The 21,995-nt window shown below is 40.9% G+C and overlaps 1 protein-coding gene across 1 annotated transcript; it reads right to left on the reverse strand.

Moving 5' to 3' along the window:
• Positions 1–369: 369 nt before the first annotated feature.
• sema3e (sema domain, immunoglobulin domain (Ig), short basic domain, secreted, (semaphorin) 3E) lies at positions 370–20,629 on the reverse strand (the record flags this gene model as incomplete). The annotated part of the gene is made up of 17 exons (XM_080474932.1): positions 370–870; positions 1,786–1,919; positions 2,248–2,318; positions 2,600–2,766; positions 2,943–2,984; positions 3,416–3,507; positions 3,972–4,197; positions 4,526–4,670; positions 4,749–4,818; positions 5,615–5,729; positions 5,819–5,961; positions 6,785–6,901; positions 7,115–7,208; positions 8,894–9,013; positions 9,321–9,380; positions 9,698–9,858; positions 20,497–20,629. 17 exons carry the CDS (start codon positions 20,627–20,629, stop codon positions 370–372), a joined length of 2,391 nt encoding a protein of 796 aa, XP_080331058.1.
• Positions 20,630–21,995: the final 1,366 nt, after the last annotated feature.

Below are 21,995 nucleotides of genomic sequence, written 5' to 3' on the forward strand. Positions count from 1 at the left end.
TGTGTGTGTGTGTGTGTGTGTGTGTGTGTGTGTGTGTGTGTTTACCAAGATCATACACCCAATAATACGTTTCCACTGCACATTACAGGAAAAAAAATATTTTTTTCTTTATCAATGGAAACAGCACAGTTGAACTACTGGATGATAAATAATGTAGCTACAATAGCGAGGAAGCCTGCTACTGCTTTTATTTTCTGTTGCTGCTCTCGTTAAAAGCAAAGTGAAAACCTTTTACATGGTGCAAACACTGAGTCTGACCTTTACAGTGTGTGTGTGTGTGTGTGTGTGTGTGTGTGTGTGTGTGTGTGTGTGTGTGTGTGTGTGTGTGTGTGTGTGTGCGTGCGCGCGCGCACGCGCAGCCTGTTCTCCTCAGGTGTCCAAGGTGTGCCTTGGTGCTCGGTGGGAGTTCTCCTCCCCCCTCCCTTTGCCTCTCTTCTCACCGCCCAGAGGAGCATACCTCCTTTTGGTCTTTTTGCGTTTCTTATCAGAGCACCACACTCTCTCACAGTACTCCTCTACTCTCTGAGCATCCCCATAGCCGATGAGCTGGAGGAACTCCTTGTACCACAGCCTGGAGTGGGGCCCTGGGACTGATGATGGTACCAGAGATCGGGGGCTGATGCTGGGGCCTGGCAGGGGGCCCACGGAGGAGTGGCAGGGAGCTGCAGCTTGTCCTGCCCCTCCGTCATTAGCCGCATGGATTGCTGACACCACTTTCTCTCCTCTGAGCACGTGTAAAGTGATTCGCAGTAATGTGTGTACATATCCGTGCTCCACAGTCTGGCACACATACACACCAGCGTCTGAGCTTCTTACACGTAAAAACAGCAGCCCATGGGAGGTCATGATGATCCGCTCATCTCCTCGAACCTAAGACGGAGAAGGAATGGAGGTTTTTTGTTGCTTTTCTTAATTCCAAACAATCGATTGTCATTATAGAAACCAGAAAAACTCAGGCAGCACAAGCACTGCTCCTGCATTTGTTCCTCCCTTGAGAGGTGCTTTAATTGGAAAAAGAAAAACCTACAGCACATTTAAGGGATAGATTAAGGGACTACAGTACTTACTGGGTTTAATTAATACAACACATTCAGTGAGTTTTTATAAATCCATTCTGATGTCATACTCGCTGTACATTGGCGTGTTTTAATATAGCGTATTAATATGAACATTTCAGTCAAACTATCATTAAATAAGTTCAATTTTTGTGTGTGACACTTTCTGGCCTAAAATGAGTTGAATAAATATTTGTTTCCTGAAGGAATGACCTGGTCTATTTAAATAGTTGTTTGAAAATACAGACTTGTCCTATATGATTCCATATATGTCCATGGACTGTTTTGCTAATCACTCTGATTGTCCCTGCTGTCATTTAAAAAGGACATCCTGGGCTTTCCAGTGATATGCTATTTGTTATGCTGGCATCCTGCAGCGAATAATAATTTGTATGATCTCTCGAATGGTTTTCCTGGAAACTTTTATTTTTTTATATTAGCATGTCTATATCACCTCTTATGTTTGAGGTAGTTATTGCCTCCATGCAACTGTGGTCTTACATTGAAACATTGAGTTGCAGCCCTGTTTGGTGTGAAAGGGAGTCTCACAGTACAATCCTAACCACAGCATGACACTGCATCAGTCTGATACCTGTGTCAATAACTTTTGCCCCCTTGGGACTCAGGAGAATATGTCATGCATGGCTATGGATGTATTTGCCACATTCACTTCTGTGACTTCAACCTGGAAGAAGCGGCTGTAAAAAAAAGGAAAAGTGATCACACTCACCTCACGTTTGTCCCCCTCTTTCTGTAAGAACCAGAGGACCTTGGCTTGAAGTGATCGAGGGACACACTGCAGTAAAGTGCTGTTGTTCTCCACACCATACACCAGCCTCTCCTCAGCTTTCATCCATTGTTCATCTACACACACACACACACACACACACACACACACACACACACACACACACACACACACACACACACACACACACACACACACACACACACACACACACACACACACACACACACCAGAAAAGACAGTGAAACAGGAAAAATTACAAACATTGTGACATTTCATTAGTTTACTTTTTCAAAAACATAAAGTTGATTGTGTTGTCACTTTACAAGAATTTATAGTATTTGTTCTGAATTAACAGTGTATTTCTTGCAAAATTTCAGGAAGTGACACACACACACACACACACACACACACACACAATCCATGGTCATTTGATGCACTAACCATCAATTTGTAGCCCATTGCACAGCTGGACAGCGTTGCCATGGCGAATATCTTGCCGCCGAAATCGTCTGCTAAGAAAACGAGAAAAGCAAAAGAAAGTGATGCAGGTGCAAGCCGAGGGTGAGAGACAAGAGAAAGAGACGGTGAAAGTGAACGAAGGCAAGAAGGCATGATAGGAAATACGTTGTTCAAGTGTGCACTGATAGGCATTACATAACCCCTGGCTGTCACGTCTTCCAGTGTCAGCAAGCCTCAGTGCAATGTGACATACATGAGAAGGGAAGACTCGTGGTAAAGGTGTAAACAGCTGATATCACACTCAGGGGTAATAATATTGTCCCCATCCCGTTACCTCTTGGTGTAGACTCCTGCAGGGTAGAATCTGGAGCAGGTGAGACCATCCCAGGCACAGTAGGGGTCTCTCGCCAGACAACAGTCAGCACACTCTGAACCATAAAGGTCACACTGATGCAGCCTGATCTGGGCCACGCCAACTTCTGACCCAACGTATAGCTGTTGCTGTGAACCCGGAAAACATTGGGTGTTGACGTGAGCGCTGAATCACTCATAGGCGAGAGTTAATCTTAAACTATGACAACGCACTAACATGAAAAGTGTTGCAATATTATCATCTTGTGGCTAAACGTGAGAACTGCAGGGATAAATAAAATATAATGATTCAGACTTTCTCTTACCCTTTTAGGTGATATTATGATCTCTTTTATAGGAACTGGCACCTGGGGAATGACACTGTGTGTTTATTATTGAATAATAAACACAAGCACATACAACAACCAGAAATGAGAGTATTAAAAGGGCTGCATCACTGTTTTTTCTTCCTGATATAACCAAGCCAAGCCCCATTTATATCTATGGAGGTTTTCATTAAAATGGCAGCAACCACTATTTGAAGACTACTTTTCAAATGTGATTGATCTAAGTACCACTGATACATTCAAATCATTTTGAAGATCTCTCAGAAGGGTGGCTGCACAATCAGTTCTGTGGCCTCCTGATGATTGAAATTAATTGCAAGCAGTTATCAAAAGAGCCGTCTGATGGTGTAACTGCAGCAGTAATGCTCTTTGATATGCCGGCAGTAAAGTGCAGAATTCAGATGATTACAAAGTCTACTTTGGTTTCACAGTGGTGGTTAAAAATAGAGTACCTTGAAAACTTGCAGTTCTTCCAGCAGCACCTCCTCCATAGTGTCTGTCTCTTTGTTGTAGATGGTAATGACTTTCAGCACAAACGAGTCATCTAGGAGAGATATATTCAATTGCATGAAAAAAAATTATAAATATATTCTCATTTATAAATATTCATCTGTTAGTGAATGCATTCATGTGGAAACAAGGATTTGAGGGATAGAAATATGATTGAATGAAAGCATCTCTAAAACTGCAGCTCTTGTGGGTCTTCCTGTAGCCTTCAGTGGTTAGAATTCATCAAAAGTGATAAGGTAACAAAAAATACATTTTGACTCATTGATGTACATTGTCCCATGGAGGAACTCACAACTTCAGAGGCCTATTAGAGTTAATGCTCGCTCAGGGCTATGTTTTCACCTACATAATATATATGGAGGTGATCATTATATTATGGCTGATTACGTATTCCATAAAGTAGTCACACTTTGTTGTATTTTTGTTCTATTTTAAGTGACAGGTTTACATTGCGCAGCAATAAATACATTCAGCATAAGCTCAATACAGTGTAAATACCAGTGCCGATGTAGAGAACGTGATAGTGTCCATCCTGGGCTTGAACTCTGTCCACTGCAATCTGGGTTAGCTTTCTTCCGCCCTGCTCTGTCTGGAGGAGGACAGGCCTGTGGTGCTGTGGAAGGACTGGGCGATACATCACGGGATGAGAACGCACAAACCGCAGAACCTCATCAGGAAACTCCTTGGAGCTGGAGAACCCACCGCCATTCACTTTGCTTGCACACTGTTAAAGAGATGGCGTGATGGTAGTGAAGAGAGTGCAATTAGGTGACGGGACACAGACAAAAGAAGTCAAGTAATTGCGTTAGGCTTGTGAGCACAGTAGAAAAAGAAAAAAGCTGACATGCATTAGCTGCGATTGTGCTGTCCCTGCATGACCAGCTGAGGTAGCTACAACAGTGCTGACACTCACCGTAGCTGCCCTACATTCTCAAAACAATGTCCCTTTCAAAGGATATCTTTCGTGCCTGGAGAGCCCTTTGGATGAATAATGTTGAGCAACCTGGTAATTAAATCCCACAAACATTATTTATTCATAGTTGAAGACGTACAGATCCAGGTCGAGGGTAGGGGACTCTGTCCTCATGAGGTGTCCAGTGATGCTCAGGTCTCTCTCTGTACGCAAACGCACCATTGAAGGCTGCTCTGATGTCATCCATGCGATAGACACACACTGCATAGCCTTTAAACACCGCACTGCAAGACAAGGGTTCATTAGTGGTTGGATGAATAGCAAAACTCTGCAGTGAAATGCTGACGTCACCCTCCGCTCACCTTGTTGTGCTGAACAGGCCAAAGATTTCTGGGTTTTTCGCATCCTTGCTGTTGAGCACAAACACGTCCTCTGGAATGCAGAAAGCAGAGTTTGGTCCAAGCTTATTTAACGAATAAAAATTTGACATGTAAGTTTATTTTTACGAACTATTACGACTGCGAGACAAATACGGGCCGACGTTCCTTTGTGAACATCAGCGTTGTAACAGTGTCAATATTGTTTGTTGGTACGCTGAATTTAATACTCCTATGTTCTAGTACCTTGTAAAGACAGAGTCAGTAAACCTACCAACAAACAACACTGCTGCCATGAGTATACTAATGATAAACATTACTACTATCATCTGTCATCTATTTAATCATTGCACTCTTCAAGTTGCTTACTGTTTAGATTAGTTATCTGTCTGCTCATCCCATTGCTCTGCCATGATGGATAAGAAATATGATTATACATGAGGCATTGTACCAAGCTGGCAGCGTATTAGTACAGTTGTCATAGAGTGTGAGCGAGAGGTCACACAGTCAACATAATTTTTCAACATAACTTTCAATAAGTATCATAACACTTTTAACAAAGTGTTTGATAGTACGATGCAATTCCTATTCGTTGAGCGAGATGTTTTTATCTTGACTTCACTGCACTTCTCTGCTTGCAGCTATGTATAATACTGATGTGCCTCTTGACAAGACGCCTTCCAAAAAGAGGTTATATTTCAAGAAATGTTTCACAATATTGGTCAAATTACTGTAAAATTATTGATACATGTCAATGATATAAAATTTTTGCTTATTGTATTGCTCTGTAACCAACAACAACAACAATAATAATAATTGTTGTGTGCAATAAAATGTTGCTGTTGACCTACCAAGATCATCAAAGTGTGTGTCAATGCCGTTTGGACCCGCCACAGAGCAGACGAGACGAGTCTTCAGGAAGGAGCTCCATCTGTTCACCAGCATTCTCTGCCCTCCCTGGTCATTCTGAGAGATGAAGGCAGATATGGATTGTGACGGCACTTTCTGTGGCCGAGTTATGCCAAGACAACTTTCCACAGCCTCGGTCTTCTCACCGCACAGACTCTGCCAATGCGCGTGTAGACGGCCTTGTTCACTCCCTCAGCATCCACTTCTTGCTCAGTGAAGAAGAAGTAAACTTTGTCATCGTCTCTGTCGTCGTTGTCAGGAATAACCGCAGAGCCCACAAATGTAGGTTCTGTGGGAAGAAAAAAAAAGAATAATATAAGAACTCAAACAGAACACAGGTCAGGGGATGGTTGGTGGAGGTGATTTGAGCACTGGAATAAACAGGAAGGAAACTTAATTTAGATGCTTGTTTACTCACATACTGTTTACTTTAAATACCTTGTATTTTATTTGTGAATCATTTTTATTAGAAGATTCTAACATTTGTCAAACTGAATCTGTGGGGGAAAAAAAGCATGCAACCAAATAAATCGTTAATTAATGTGTTTTTTTTTATTAATTTGAATAACACAAGAAGCCTCAAATGGATATAGATTACCTTAATCTTGACCACTATTTGTATATCTATAAACCAACTGAATTTACATTGTTATGAGTAATAAAAAAACAAATATGGGATAATTTTTTCTCAATAATTCCAATTGTATTGTATCTTATTTTTAAAAGAAAGAACTCAATATGTCCCTATTACACTTTAAGTATATTTATCTGTTTTTCACTAAAATAAAAGTGACACCATACTCAAGAATATGTTGATTAGCCTACTTTCTGCAATGAAGTTGTACAAAAGAATGATGCAACCAAGAAGACATCTGAACCTAATATCCGTGTGGACAGTAAAAAAAATTAATTCACATGTACTCTCTTTACAAGGTGAAACAATTAACTAATCCACAAAAGCAAGTGAAAGGAATAAATACTCCGACTAAAAAAACTGACAACTTGAATCGACCTTTGCTGTAAAATGCTCAAAAGAATCTTTAAGCACTTTCTTGAATTTATGAAAGGATTCATACATGGATATGATTATTATTGCGGGGATGTTCACAAACCATTGAGTTGCTGCCTGTCGTTTCTTTCAGTTCGTGTGTAGGTCTGGTTGTTTAGTCGGCACAAAGCACCATCATTCTCCCAGTAGTCAGTGTACAAACCGATGTAGAGTTCTCCTCCTAATATACACATGAAAAAAAGGCAAGACGGTCAAAGCAGCTGACACGAAAAGACCACTAGATGGCACTGTTGACTGATATGAAGTCAAACCTCGTGTGCAGAACCAAATCTAACTGACAGTATCTATCATATAGACCTGTGGAAACATGTCTGTAAATACACATAGAAGTTTCACAACTTTGGAATGGTAAGGAATGAAGTAAGAATCTTACTGGAGAGCGTAGATGTGCATGGACTGTTGGGGTCATATGGACAGCGTCCTCTTCCACTCATCACACTCTCCTCTTCCAGGGAGAAGAGCTTGTCCTGTAAACAAGGTGTAAACACACAGGTTTAACGCACTGGAATGCACAAACACTGACCTACGACTGTGCCCATGGAGAAACTTTTAACCACATCCAGACAAACCCCAGGAGGTGAAGAACTGGGTAGAAATGAATTAGCAGGAGAAAAGATCAGAGAGTGATGGATGAGAGAGAGAGAAGAGATAGATGAGACAAGGAGTGATGGATGACCAAGTGAAGGACTGCTGTCTGGACGTGTAGAACCAACTTTGCTCTGCTCTTATATCATTATAAGATCACTACTTCTGCTCGTCTGATGTTGCTGCCCTGCACAGTGGGAATCTGAGGCATGTGCACACACACACGCACACAACACATACGCTCACACCTACATATACAAGCCTGAACTCTCAGCAGAACCACAGCTTATATGTTGTGGGCCACCAGAGTCTTTCCTGACAGTCAGTGGCAGTTCAGAGGGGATGTCATGTGCTACATTGATTTATGGGAAACCACAGAATCCTACTGTGCTGTGACTACTGCTCTACATATGACTGTAACAGAAGTCAGTGTGTGGGTGAAACTCATTCATCATATAAAGCGATTCATCAAAATCTAATGGAAAATAGGCAAAATAGGGTAAATCAATAGTTGAGAGGCAGTGCCCCGAAATATAGTGGATTTATTAAAACACCCGTTTCACTGGTGTATTATTACTTGATTCATGAGCCAATGGTTGGCAAGACGGATGACAATAGTATCATTTAATCACATTTTATTGAAGTGTAAATATCAAATCACCCCAGCTCAATGGTAAACGTAGCCTAAATGTAATGTTATACGACATGCGTGATTTGTGTGAGGCAATTTGGTAAAGAGGCCGTCTATATTAAAGTCAATCAGCTCCTGCTGCTGGTCCAGTTTGGTTCAACTACGAGCATTCCAATTATGTGAGCGATAGCTGAGTGTGGTTCCTGCTTGGAAGCTGTGATTGGACTGATTGACCTGCAGGACCACTGCTGGAATGCAGGGTGGAAACCTTTCTCCTCCGGGTGGAAACACCCCAGACACCCATACATCGAGAGCTGTTATGTGTTTGACATCTGGGAGATATGCATTGTGCCCAAACATGTTTGCAGTGATGTATGCAGGTACCCTGCTGATGCACGTGCTTTAGAGCAGACCCCTAATTAAGACTTGTAAATGTTTGGTTCTCTCTGTTTAACAAAAGAGTGGCAGTGGCAACTTTTTGGAATAGAAATTAGAAACAAAGTAGCCGCCACATACTTCTCTCCCTCCGAATCCAACAGAACTCCCTAATAAGCCGGTTCCATCTCTATTACACATCAGCCCTTGTTTGTAGGTGGTATCAATAGATAGAGTTTTTGACCTCACCGTTCCAAGCTGTACCAACAGTTCCTGGCTGAAACATTAACAAAACAGTGAAGAAGATTTTGGCTATGCGCATCCAAACGAGAGAGGGAGGAGTAGGAGATTGCAGGGGAAAATGTGACAGCTTAACAGCAGAGTCGTCTGTTTTGCTGCCAGGTCTTTGCAGTGAAAATCAACCACAATTTGCAAAACTGGTAAACAGAAGAGGAAAAATTAAAATACCCAAAACAGACGAACACTCCCGCCTTCTTAAACTATTAAGGATGTGACATTTATCTTCTCAAGCATGTTGTTGTTTCCGTATGTGCGGCTCACCTGCCCAGTGTGTCCCACTCTGAGCAGAGCACAGACGGGGTTAAACGCTCCCGTCCCACAGGCCAACAGATGGGTCTGGTTGTACTGCTGCAAAATCTTGATGTAGTTAGCACACTCCGACTGTTGGAAGAGATACAGATAGAAAGCAGATTTTAGGAAGAGTATCATGGATGGAAAAAAAAAAGTGTTGTGAAACACCTCATCATTTACACCCAAACCCGCAATTTAAAACAGCAAGATAAAAAAATAAATCCATTTCTGCAAGTTGTCAGACGTATAAATCTTTAAAATAATTCAATCATGATACATAATTGCTTCTCAAGTTATTGAGGTTAATAATGGATTTATTTCTACACAGAATGAATAGAAGATAAGTTGAAGTAAATAAATATTGCAGAATAAAGTGAAATCAGTAATATCAGCTTACCTTTTCCCTCCCCTTCATCATACACTCCTCGATCTGAGACTCTGTACTGGCCCACTGGATCTGAAAGGAAGCACAGTTTTTGTGGAGCAAAAAGATTTTGTGAAATATTTTTATACCTCTAAAATCTAGTAAAAATGTGGCCAAATCGTCATTGTATTCAATCATTTTTTCTGGAGAGAATAAGATACAGGTGTGTGATGTGCACACAGTACATAAGGACGCATTGTATTGTGCCTGCGTTCCCACTCCCATTGAGTAACTCATTTTACTGAACCTTTAAAGTCACACATATGCAACCCCAGTTTGGCTAACCTGTGGCCCCATAAGTTCAAATGTCTCACTTCCTGACAGGCAGGCAGGGATGAAACCAGGCCTACCTCTCTGTGGTGTGTGTTAACCCGGTCCAGGCTAAGAGAAAACAGAGTATTCTTGGCTCCGACATAAAGCCTCTCGTGGCCCTCATCCAGCAGCATGGTTTGGGGTTGAAGAGACGCTCCATGTCCCTGGAACACCCACGTTCTGTTCAGCTGCCAAAGGTCTGTGTAGACAACAAAGCATGGATAGGATGAGACAAAGGAATTATAGCAATGCAACACTCGTCAACTCCCATCTTGCTTCTTGCCAGCTAAAAATCAAATTTGACCAGAGGCCTCCCTCGAGGGATTCCCAACCACTCCAATAACCAGTTCCTGACTCCCAATTGCTCCAGTGGCCAAGGGCGCAGTTGCAGCATGTGTTTCTGATTCTTGGCTTTTCTCCAGAGAGTATCAGACAGCAACTTCAGGGTTATCTTTCCATCTCATCTCTCCCTTCAGTGTGGCACCTTTGACTTTTACGTCCTAATTCAGCAGGGATTATCATCCCTAAGAGTGTGCACCAACTGAATCAGTTAAGAGTGAATAGATTTCTGAGAAGATGAAGACTAACCCTTGTCACTACTCAACCATGAAAAGAGACTTTGTAAAAGCATGTGAGGTTCTGGGACAAGAGCTGTGATTCATGGGAAGGGGCTGTAGCTTTTTACGGTTTTATGAATATGGTGTTTTTTACTGAGAGGAAGTAGTCTTATCACACAGGAAACTGAACGATGCTTTTTTAAATTTTTTTTTAAATAGATGATAAGTTTACATCAGCCCAGACACTCCCTGTCAGTCTAGCTTTACATGACGTGAACTTTCCCTTTAAAAAGCAAGCAGAGGACCATAGCTGATATGTCATTAAGCATATAATCAGAATAACAACTGTAAGTCCACACAAATAGTTTGCAGTCCAGTCCACCACAAACACACACAATTTCTGTCATGGACTTGATTGAACTTGACAGTTTTCTCGTCCATACCTGTCTTCTGTAAGCTCCTGAAGAAATGGAGGGCGAAAGGATCTGAACCTCGAGAAATGTGCGCTTCATTTGAGTTGCACTGGCCTGAAAAGCCTTTGATTAACACATGTTGAAATATGTGCCGAGGTGAAATAAGAAATAGGAATCTGGTATGCGTTTGCCTTTGAAACCTGGGGCAAATTAAACCAAACAAGCCAGGGTGTGATCGAACTCATAGTAGCTGGACTGAAGTGGTTAAATGTGTCCGCTTATGTGTAATCTCCCGCAAGAAGTGAAGAGCCATCAGTGTTGCATACTTGATGATATCACAATAACCAACCCGTCAGTGTTTTAACAAAACACTGAAGTGTCCCTCCATGCTCTTGCAGAAGATAATTATGTGGTTTGTTTTTCTTGCATTTATAGGTTTTCGGTGATACTTGATCTCTAAGATAAAGGTGTTTATCCTATTTTTTGTACATCACTCGTAGTAACAGCACTCTTCTCTGCAGGAAGTTTTATTTGTTTAAAGTGGAATTAGGTATCCACGTAGGAATAGGTGACTGTGTACATTACATCGCCATTAAGAGTTCTGTGTTGGAGACAGGCAACTGTTTGTTTGAGGTTGCATTATATCTCGGGTGGTTAGGCAGTAGAAGCTGAAGAGATGTGGCAGTGCTGTTCTGCCAGGGCATAGACACGCTTCCTGTAATTATCTAATCCAACACACACACACACACACACACACACACACACACACACACACACACACACACTTGGAGCGCATTCAATTTCTCTGCCTTTCTCATGCACAGATGTCTCAGGCTCCAAGTTCCCTCCAAGCTGAGCTGAACTGGGATCAAGGGAAGTGCTCTGTCACTGGCTCTCAAACAATCAGCGCCTTCTTTATGTGAAGTCAATTTTGCTAACACTTATTTAGACGACGCTTGAATGGGTATTTAAAGTGATGGAACAAACATGCATAAGTCAGAGCTTTTCTTTTTTTTTTTCTCTCATCTTCCACTCATTTGTCTTTGCCAATCAAACTGAATGACAGACCATTTGCAACTGACACACGTGCAAATACAGATTCGTTTTAGTGTCCTTCTTTAGAGACATATTAACAAACTCAAAACCTAATTATGGTTTTATTAGAGAGCTCATCCATTGTAAAATGTAAAGCAGTCAGAATTTATCAATTTTATTCAACAAGACATATGAAGCAAACAAAGAAACCCTTGATGGAAGCAAAACAAGAAAAACAAGGGACCCAGCAGACCCGTGTTCATGTCCCATGTAAAACCAAAAGCAGATGAGAACTTGTGTGAAGTAATAAAAATGTTATCTTGCAAAATGCCAGGTCACATTCAGGCAATAACATAATGAAGCTAAACAAACATGTTTAAAGATATATATGTTAGATATATTGAATTTTTATAATAGAATATTAACAAATAACCTGAAATGACATCAATCAATCGATGGAATGTGAAGACAACGGCATATACTTATCACATCATATACAGTATATACAGCCAGAATAGCTCCTGCAGCAAGTCAGCAAATCAAAAGCACTTGGAGGTAACGTCTCAAGAGACCACTTTGTACCATACAATGGTGAAATTCTATGCTCTCTTCTTAGTTCAACAAGAAATAAAGGAGGAGTGGGTCTCTGATCTCTAGTGCTGCACTCATCCAGCTGGGATCTTTTTTTTTTATTTCCCATTTTACAGAGTTTCACTGACAGTAACAAGCAGGGCTGCTCTATTCTTACTATCAAAGTGCAGAAAAGACACATGCACGTCTCATATCAAATATTTGCTGCTAAAACACTGTATTTTTCAATAAATGCAGTAGTTTATCCATGATTTTTGAGTATGAGTACAAGCAAAATAAGTAAATTCCTTAACCTCACCAAAACCACTGTCATATTGAATTATACCACTTATTCCTGGAGCTCCCACTTTCATTTGGATGGAATTCAGATGCATTTTTCAGTCTGGAAAGTGAAACATTTCTTAGCTCCCAGTTTGCCCTGAAGACCCCACCTAATGAAACTGGAAACAGTGGTACGAGATCTCCAGAGGTTACTACCACAATCAATCAGGCTCTGATAATAAGCCATATTTGGCTTTTGAAAGTAGACAAAGGGTTTTAAATAAGAGTCTAATAAAGGAATTATTAGTATTGTCATGTTTTCTTTACACTGCAATCAAACAGTAAATGTTGCTGATCGTGGTATTCAGCCGAATGGCAATTCGCTTCCTCAGCGCTTCTCTACCACAGAAAATAATCCACTGTTTGTTCAAATCAGTTTGAAAAGCTGGCCTGCTAGCCCAGTTAGCATCAACTCAGATATGGTTACATTGGAAATAGACTGTTCTCATTTGAACAATTCAAAATGGATCTTCTATGCAGTTAATATGATCACAATTTAGACTGATTCAGACAGAAGACAAGCAATCCCGCTGAATATCTTTAATGCAATCTGTGGTCTTACGTCATATCAAAAGGATTTACAGATTGCCAATGTCACAATCTTGACACCACACATCATTTTGTAATCCCGCCAGACATGTCATGACCCGTATCATCGATAAATCACACAGTGTGCCGCTACCAGATGCAGCCACTAATAACCATTAGATGTGCAACAAAAAAAAAAAGATCAATGCAACACCAGTGCGGCACCAAGTTGGGACTACAAACGATATGAATCATTACATCACACCCACATTCTTTGACAACTTTCATGCCAAACTGTTCTCTTGAATTGTTGCTTGGCTTCATTTGTCTACTTTCAGAAGGCACCGGTGGACAGAATAACATTATTATTCTTGGGTGTTGATTTAGCGGATAGTGACATTGTGCGGGTAAACGTACTTATGGAATCTACATCACAAAAGTATCAGGTAATAAACTTAAAAGACTCCTAGAATCAAAAAACTTGTGGAATCTGACTTAAGCCACTATTCTTTAAACCTGCTCAAGGTGGTTTGTCAACCAAGTTTTGTAACAGTGACCAACCAGTTTGTATGATGTGGAGACCGAGCCACTATATTCATTCAATTAACTGCTCAGTTCAAACCATTTCATTCCACAACTAACAGTTATTAAAGAAAAAAAAAAAAAAAAAAGCAAACAGCTGGCAGTCTGGGTGGTGCTCAACGGCACCTTACAATTCATTACTCAGTCTTATACACTGCGGCTACATGCCTATTTGTAATGGTGAAAGAAGGAAAGAAAGAAAGAGACTACACAAGTGGACCCACAAATACAAGTGACAACAAACTTCTCCAGAATTTACAAAAAAAAAATGTGTTGATTATAATAATTACAGGTAATTAAAGTTACTGAAGAACAATTGGCGAATCTCCTGATTACATGGACACACTGAAAGTCTCCTCAGAGTAGTATTTTAGTGGTTCTTCCTCTGTCATTATGTGTGCCAGCCACTGCTTAGACAGAATGAGAGAAAGAGGGTATTTCCACATTTCCCGATTGCTCTTGCTGTCTCTCACCGTTTTGCTGCCAACAAGAGGCTCCTTAACATTCAGCGAAGGAGCTGAACGAGGAGGAGGGTGTTTCTCCACCGGCATCTGGGCCAGGGAGACACATGGCCCCACTGTGATCCCACTTCAAATGAAAAACACAGAGGGAACGGACTCCCTCAAGACAGACACTTTCATCAGCTGTCTGAGGAGTGCTGAGAGATGCCAAAGAAGATTTGGTGAAGTGAAATCAAAATAAACCATGGGATCTCCTCTTTATCTTTATGTATGGAAACACTGTTTTATTGCACTTGAGAGTACAATATCTGAACGTGTGTCTCTGAGTGTGTGCAGTAGCGAGCTATTTTGGTTTTATAGGTCCTTTAGCAGCATTTCATGTTTAGCCAGAAAAGAAAAAAAAAAAAGCCTTAGTTAATGCACTCTGGAGATCATAATAAGTCATTCCACAGGAAACTTCTAAACACAAATTAAGTTTGCAATCATAAGTTGATCTATTGCCAGGACCAAACGCACGTTTTATGTTATAAATTAAAGGCATGGTTGAAAGGCTCATATTTCCAGCAAAATATGCATATGTTTACATTCTCAGCACAGGAACTTAAAGAGTTATTGGAGCGAATACGAGTTAAAGGGGACACAGATGAGGGGATGGTCTGTTCTCCTCGTGCTCCCTACGCCTGAAAGGGACTGTAGAGCTCCTAGGGGGTGGGGCACGAGTTGGAGGTCTGGGGTTTTATGCCATTATCGATATATGGCCATGTATTCCCGTAGCCCTGGTGTCTGAAGAGGAATGATGTCACAGAGGGAAATGAAATCCACATGGGGTGTCCAGAGAGAGAGAGAGAGAGAGAGTGAGAGAGAGAGAGAGAGATTTTCTTTTAACATATTGGTATAAGTGCTTAGTGTGCTACAATATATATATTTAATGGCCCGTTTTTATTCAGACAGTGCAATCATTCACAAACTGTATGTCGTTCACTAATTTACTTTCCAGATAAATGAGTGATATTTGATTGGCATTTAATTAGATTCTGTTTTGGTCTCCTCATCTGTATGGTCTTGGAAACAGAATTATTTACTTGGCTCACACTGGTGCCTATAACTACATCAAAGCCTCTTATAGTGTAAGCTGACATTCACATGAACTTTCATTTGAGTGAAATATTCGGAAATTCCTTCAAAACACATAAGACAAGCATTAACCAAAAACTTCTGTCACTTTAATTCCCCAGAAACATTCTCTGTCCTCCATGAAATGGCCGGGAGAAAAAAAAAATGAAGACCTTTTGCTTTCTTTGCTCTCACATACACCAGCCTTCAACACACAATATCCACTCGGCAGCTTTGTGTGTTAAAGTACTCCTTCTTGCCATCTTTCATCCTCTTTTTTTTTTTTTTTTTTTTCTCGTGTAATTTTATTGCAACGTATCTCTGAAGACTCAAACAATCTCTGTCCCCTCTCGTTCCCCGTGCTGCAAACTTAACTCATCTCGTCTCGCTGGTCCCTACACAGGGAAAAGGTCAGAAAGGATATTAGAGTTTCACCAGCTGCCTTCGCCTCTGGACATCTCATTAATGAACTGTAGAGCACACACATAACACAATGGGACTGACACTGAGATGTACACAGACCGAATGCGAGAAAGGTGAGAGAGGGGAGAAAATGAAAAATGACCCCCTCTACTTTTCTGACCTAAAAGGTGTGATTTATCTAAACCACAGCATATACCTTCCATTTTCCTGTGGTTTGATTTAAGGGTTGCAGTGTGACTACCCTATGGCCACGATCCAATGTGGTAAATCTTCATTATAGGCCTCTTCACATGTCGGCGGAAGAGAGTTAATGAGACCCCTCACTTACCATATTAGCTTAAGGTAGAAAAAAAAAAAAAAAAGTCGAAATGAAATTCCCCCTTCAATTCAGGCAGACTCAACCTTGGGTCCCGCTGGCATTCCCCATCTTATCCTCAGTAGACATTCACCTACAGCCTCATCACTTCAAGGTTGTAAAATACATAGAGAGGGCTTTTTCTTGTCTGGAGAGGAAGGTTTAAAATTACCGTTCAAACGGGGGTTTCATACATCAGTAATTGCTACCTGAGTAATTTCTGTGTTCACACTTGCATGTATCTCGGTTCCCCCTCATGCTAAACTCGCACAGCTGCACTGTGCTGGAAAAGGAAAATGCCCCAAAGAAGTTCCATTTGTCTCCACGCCACACATTTACTAATCCATCATTTCAGAATTTTTATTTAAGTATTTGCCTCTCCCACTCATACTCTGTAAACACATAGTATGCCCTCTGGTGTATCAGACATCTTTTGTTTGAATTCTCCACGAGGGAAAGTTTAGCCTGAAACTTAGAAAGTGCTTGTGTTTATTTATGTAAGAGAACTGTACTGTGTGATCGCAATCCTGCCAGAGAAACTTAACATCATCAGATAACTTTATTCACCTTCACAGACCTGTTGTGGAAAAAAAATATTTATGTAACTGAATGACTGTGTCTTTTGAAGGGAAATGTCCTTGGTAGACTGCTGAGGGGTGGCTTGGTCAACATAATTATATTAGAAAGGTCCAGCTTAATTCCATGTGTTTCCCATTGTGGCGCTCATCAAAATTTTTTTGATAAATCAAAGTAATCTCACAGCTCACATTTTTAAGTTGTATTAGGTTATATTTTTCTTTTTTTTTTCTGCAAACAGCCTTCTGTTTGTTTTCTTTTTTTGTCACACGTGTTGATTTTTAAAGAAGCTTATTGCTGGAGCAAACCCTGGACAGGTATCTATTGTGTGGCTGGAGGCCTTTTAAAAACATTTTTTTAATTAAAGCAGGAATGCATTTTTCATCTTAAATATTTCAAATGAGCGAATCAACAAGAACAAAAAGAAAATTTGTCATGATGAATTTGCTTCTTTAAAAAAAAAAAAAAACATCTCAGCTGAGTAAATTAGCCACTATACCAAACTATCCCAAAGTGTAGAGTTGTAGTTTTTTTTTTTTTTTAAGGTTTCTGGCCACATTAGGTCATCAGCATTATGAAAATTGCTGTATCACACTCCTCGCAGCTTAAGCCAACCATGATGACAGTGCTCTCGAAAAAGCCAAATAAGTCTAAGCCAGGCCACCTACCTATAGCCTGTTGACATCGAGACACATAGTAGCTGCATAAGAGCTTCATTATGTTCAACATTGTCCTAAAGGAAGAGCACATTTAACCCCATGAGCTGCTGCCAGGAGCCATTACACAGGAAAACTGCCATGGTACAATTTTGTTTTGTCTCAATGTGCAATGGATCATCTTCAGTTCATGCACACAAGTCATCAGTTTGTGTCAATCAACTTGTCATCAACAAGTGTTATAGCTACATATTTCTATATTAATGCAGCCAATAAGGTATGCATATTGTTTATGTCTTATAATATAAAAGAAGGCAAGCTAACCTATAACCACATTTTATGATTGAATCAGATATTTACCTACTTTTGTGTTACTTTTTTTTCTAGTTATTCAGTAAGTTTTAGGTTTGTAAGCCAAACTATTTATCAGTAAAGTGACTATATATTAAAGTCTACATCTCTCCTTGCTTCTTTATAATCAACTGTATATGACAGTTACTATAGTAGGACACTAAGTGAATTTTGTTCGCGATAGAGCATTTCTAAAGTGTTTGTAATTAAATATGACATTTTGCTGAATGTATTATTTGTAGTGATCTTAATAAAGTCTCTAATCAATAAAACCCCGAAAAAGTAACTCTCACTCTTTCACACAGAATAATTCAGTAAGTGTCCTGAAACGTGTTATGCTGACATTTTTAGCACTTGATTCTATAATATGTAAGCGATATTTAACTCGTTTTGAACCAAGTTTTATTCATTGGGAGAATGTTTGAGTTGTCATTAGGTATTTTGTATTGTTCCAATTCTCACTATACGCTTTATGGCATGGATGTTCAAGCATCCAGACTGCACAAATGTGTGTCAGAAGAATACAAAAGTACCCAGCAGTCATTTGGATTTTACTTCTGTTTTAAACCTGTCTCACTGCCGGGGAATGCCTCAGTAATCCTGGACTTAGAGAGGCCGATTGGCCAAACGTTGGAGCAATTGCATTGAATTAATGTCTTTAGCATGTGTTTAAAGCTCTGCGGTGCTGTGCAGCCCAGAGATTAGGGTCAGTTCTTTCTGAAGGCGGCACAGAGCCGGTGTTTGTAATCTAATACTCCGTATGATTTGGGTAACAGATTAGAGTCGACTTGGGGGTGTAACAAAATGAAAGGATGACTAAGATGAAAGTGAATTAGGTGTATTTAGAAAAAAAAAAAAATCTTCACTGGTTCAGAGGTCTAGACCAGAGCACGGGGAAGAGATGAAAAAGAAACACTGAATAATACTTTCACAACATGGCTAAAGTGTGGCTCACATCAAAGCATGCAGAAATCCATACTGTATGGCAGTTAGGTCATCCACGAAACACATGATAATGTGCCCGAAGGATTTCACCCTCAGAAACTATGAGAAAGCCGATCCGGTGTTTTATTGAACATCCGATTGATCCCACCCTCTGTATCCACCCATTTGACCAGAAGCAGGTTAAAAATATTTCATCAATGATTTATTAATTTATATTTCCTCCCCATTTTCATTCTTTATCTCAAAGAGGAGAATTTTGTTTTGGCTCGCTGCTTCGACACCAGATGTTATGGTAATATTTCCATAGTCCTGAGGGTGAATAGTAAAACTACATATCTTTCACCATCTCCCTGAACTGCATCCAACTCTTCGGTGTGCAAAGAATTCACACTATTCCGCATGTGCACGCATAGATCTACGTATGTGTGAGTTTGTGTGTGTAGAATCACTGGCAGAGGCCACAAGGCATATATTAGGACTTAGATGTTTTTCATTCCATAATGATAGGATCCAAGTGCAGCTCCATACCAGTCAGAACATGTATGAGCAGAGTGAAAGAAAGAGTAAGAGATAGACAGACAGAGGGAGAAAGAGAGAAAGAAGTGGGATGTCAATCACATCAGCAGCTCTCCCCTCAGGTGGTCGTTAAATTAGAAGATATATGAAAGGCATCACCGTAACCAGTACTTATATGACTCAACAAATCAGTAGTGGAATAGGCACTTCCACTGATACATTAACTTCTCAGTTCCAACTGCTTCAGTTTGTTCTTTTATCAAATTTCCACCAGACAAAAAAGGGAAAGACAAAGAAGATAAAACATTATGCAAAACAGCAAATCCTGCTACTGATGAAGAATACTTGTCACCTCTCATAACAGACCCTAAGCACGTATTTATGAGTTATCGACCATCCAAATTCCACACCTATTTCCGACCATGACTAACAGGCTTATGTGGAATCGTCACCTTCTGTTGCTATAGAGATCAAAGAAACTGTGAGAAAGAGCCAATGTTTACTCAAGTCTTTTATCTCTAAAGATAAAACCCTCATTATTGTCCAAGAGATACACCACAATCAGTCCACATACCAGTCCGCATGCACATCCATATCGCACACTCCCACACACACACACACACGTAAACAGGCGCACGCATACAAACACTTTTCTCTGACTCTCTCTACTCTTCACGAGCACATTCCCATGCCAAATACACAGAAAAAAAAAAGCCTACGCCATCGCCCTGCCACTATTGCATGAGAGAAAGCCACATTGTGGATTTGCAACCACCATGACTGAAGGATCCAAACAAATCAAAAAGAGGCTCCTTGGACAGCAACACCGGGTGAAAAAAAATAAACAAAAATACATGTACTTCACTTCAAGGTAGAGCAGCAGTCTGCCTTCGTGCATCCAACACACTGCGTGGTGACTTATTCTCCCAGGCTAAGCATAAATCTTCGATGACCATCTCATTATGTGGTAATGATAACTTTCAGCTTTTTTCGTTCAGAGAGCATGCCATGTCTGTCACACACTTTTTTGCAGTCCATGTCATTTTGTGCACATATGTTGTAGTCTTATGGTATTCATACCGATAAAGACAATGCTGATGTATCTAATCCATTTAAAGATAAATGATGATAATAAACCCTTTGATTGATTAAAGATTAGGACAGATGGTGCCATCAATTATCCCTTAAATTGAGCGCAGGAGCCAATTATAATGTGAAACTGCTTTACGTTACACCTGTCTCATTCTCAATCTGCGATGAATGCTCTAAGCAGAGAAAAGCTAGTTTCAACTGGAACTGCTGTCACTATTTTGGACAATTGACTATTCTGAACACACTCTGCATTTCCCTTCACATTCATGCAGCAAAACAGAGCGTGTGTATTTGTGAGGAACACACTCTAGGTAATTCTTACCCTTGTGGGAGAGCCGTATCCTTGGGTAGATGCTGTGTGCTGAATAAGTCAAGCCCAGCAGAAGAAGATACAGCAGCATCAGTGACAGATACACAGTCTTTATGCATTCAGCCATCGTCAGGGAGATGCACATTTGATATGCATCTAGTTAGGAAATCTTGTAAGTCCACTCTGCAAGTCCTCCAAAAAGAAGAAAAAGTCCACAGGTTTGCTCGGTAACTTCTTGCAAACAGTGTTTAACAGGAGACAGTCTTCAATATACCAATCCAACAGGAGTCTCCTTTTAGGTAAGAGTTCATTTTCTAATGATCACCGTGGATTCAATAAATGTGTATTTGCAGCCTCTATACAGTCTATACTTTCCTCTATAACGGTCGGCTGAAAGCTGCATCCACCCACTACCTCGGTGGACAGGATAGTGAGTGCTTTGGCTATTATCCCTGTTTGGTCTTAGTAACCAGGGAGAAGAAGTCCAGTTGCTACATTCACGCCGCAGTGCTCACTGCTCTGTGTCCATATGTCTGTCCGTCTGTTTGTTTATCTGTCTATATACACAGCTCTTAGATTCTCAATTTCTGATCACATGAATAACAAAAAAAAAATCTGATCTTTGAATCCCACAAAGGTATTGGAGCTGCTAATTTGTAAAACCTCAATGCTTTAGTCTGTCCCAGCAGGCAGGAAGGCAGGAAGGCAGGCAGGCAGGCAGGCAGGCAGGCAGGCAGAGTGGAGCTGCTGTACTGTATCTTCAGTCAGTGTTGCTCCTCTTGGGTCCACTGGAGCCAGTCATTCTCTGGACGAGAGCCCAGAGAAAAGGCAGAGTGGAAGAGGGGAGGAGTGGGGAGCCTCGTGCCTGGCGTGCAGTCTCTCTGCACTGGGGAAGAAAGTGAAGCCCTCCAAACTCTGCTCACGCTCGAACAGTCAGGGAGGATCCAAACCTCAGCTTGAACCTCTGTCAGTCACTTACGATTGCTCCTACCACAGCTACTGATCTGGGCAAAGGCCACCTGCCACGGTGTGTGTGGTGTGAGTGAGTAAAAGCCTGAGTGTGTGGTTGGTAAATGTGGGTATCAGTCAGAAGGGCTGAAAATTGCTTGCTGCTTCCTCTAGATTGTCTTGAGATCTCTCTCTCCCTCTCCTCTCTCTCTCTCTCTCTCTCTCTCTCTCTCTCTCTCTCTCTCTCTCTCTCTCTCTCTCTCTCTCTCTCTCTCTCTCTCTCCCTCCCAGGCAGCTGGATTGAGTGTGCTGTGTCTCGCAGCCAGACTCGGTAAGACTTTCCCCTCCTCTAAGAAATACTGCCTCTCATGTCACTCTACAGACCACCCCCTGCTCCTCAGTTCCTCTTGCTCTCCTTCTTTCACCTTCCTTTTGCTCCCACCCCTGCTGCATTACCACAGAGCTCAGCCAAGGCTAACTAGCACTTCTTTCAATTTCAGTTATTCCCCTCTTTGTGCTTGTTTCCATGTGGATAGTTATTATCACTGTTACCATGGATTCTC

The sequence above is a fragment of the Lipophrys pholis genome (genome assembly GCF_963383615.2).
Source record: "Lipophrys pholis genome assembly, chromosome: 11".
Lineage (NCBI taxonomy): Eukaryota > Metazoa > Chordata > Actinopteri > Blenniiformes > Blenniidae > Lipophrys > Lipophrys pholis.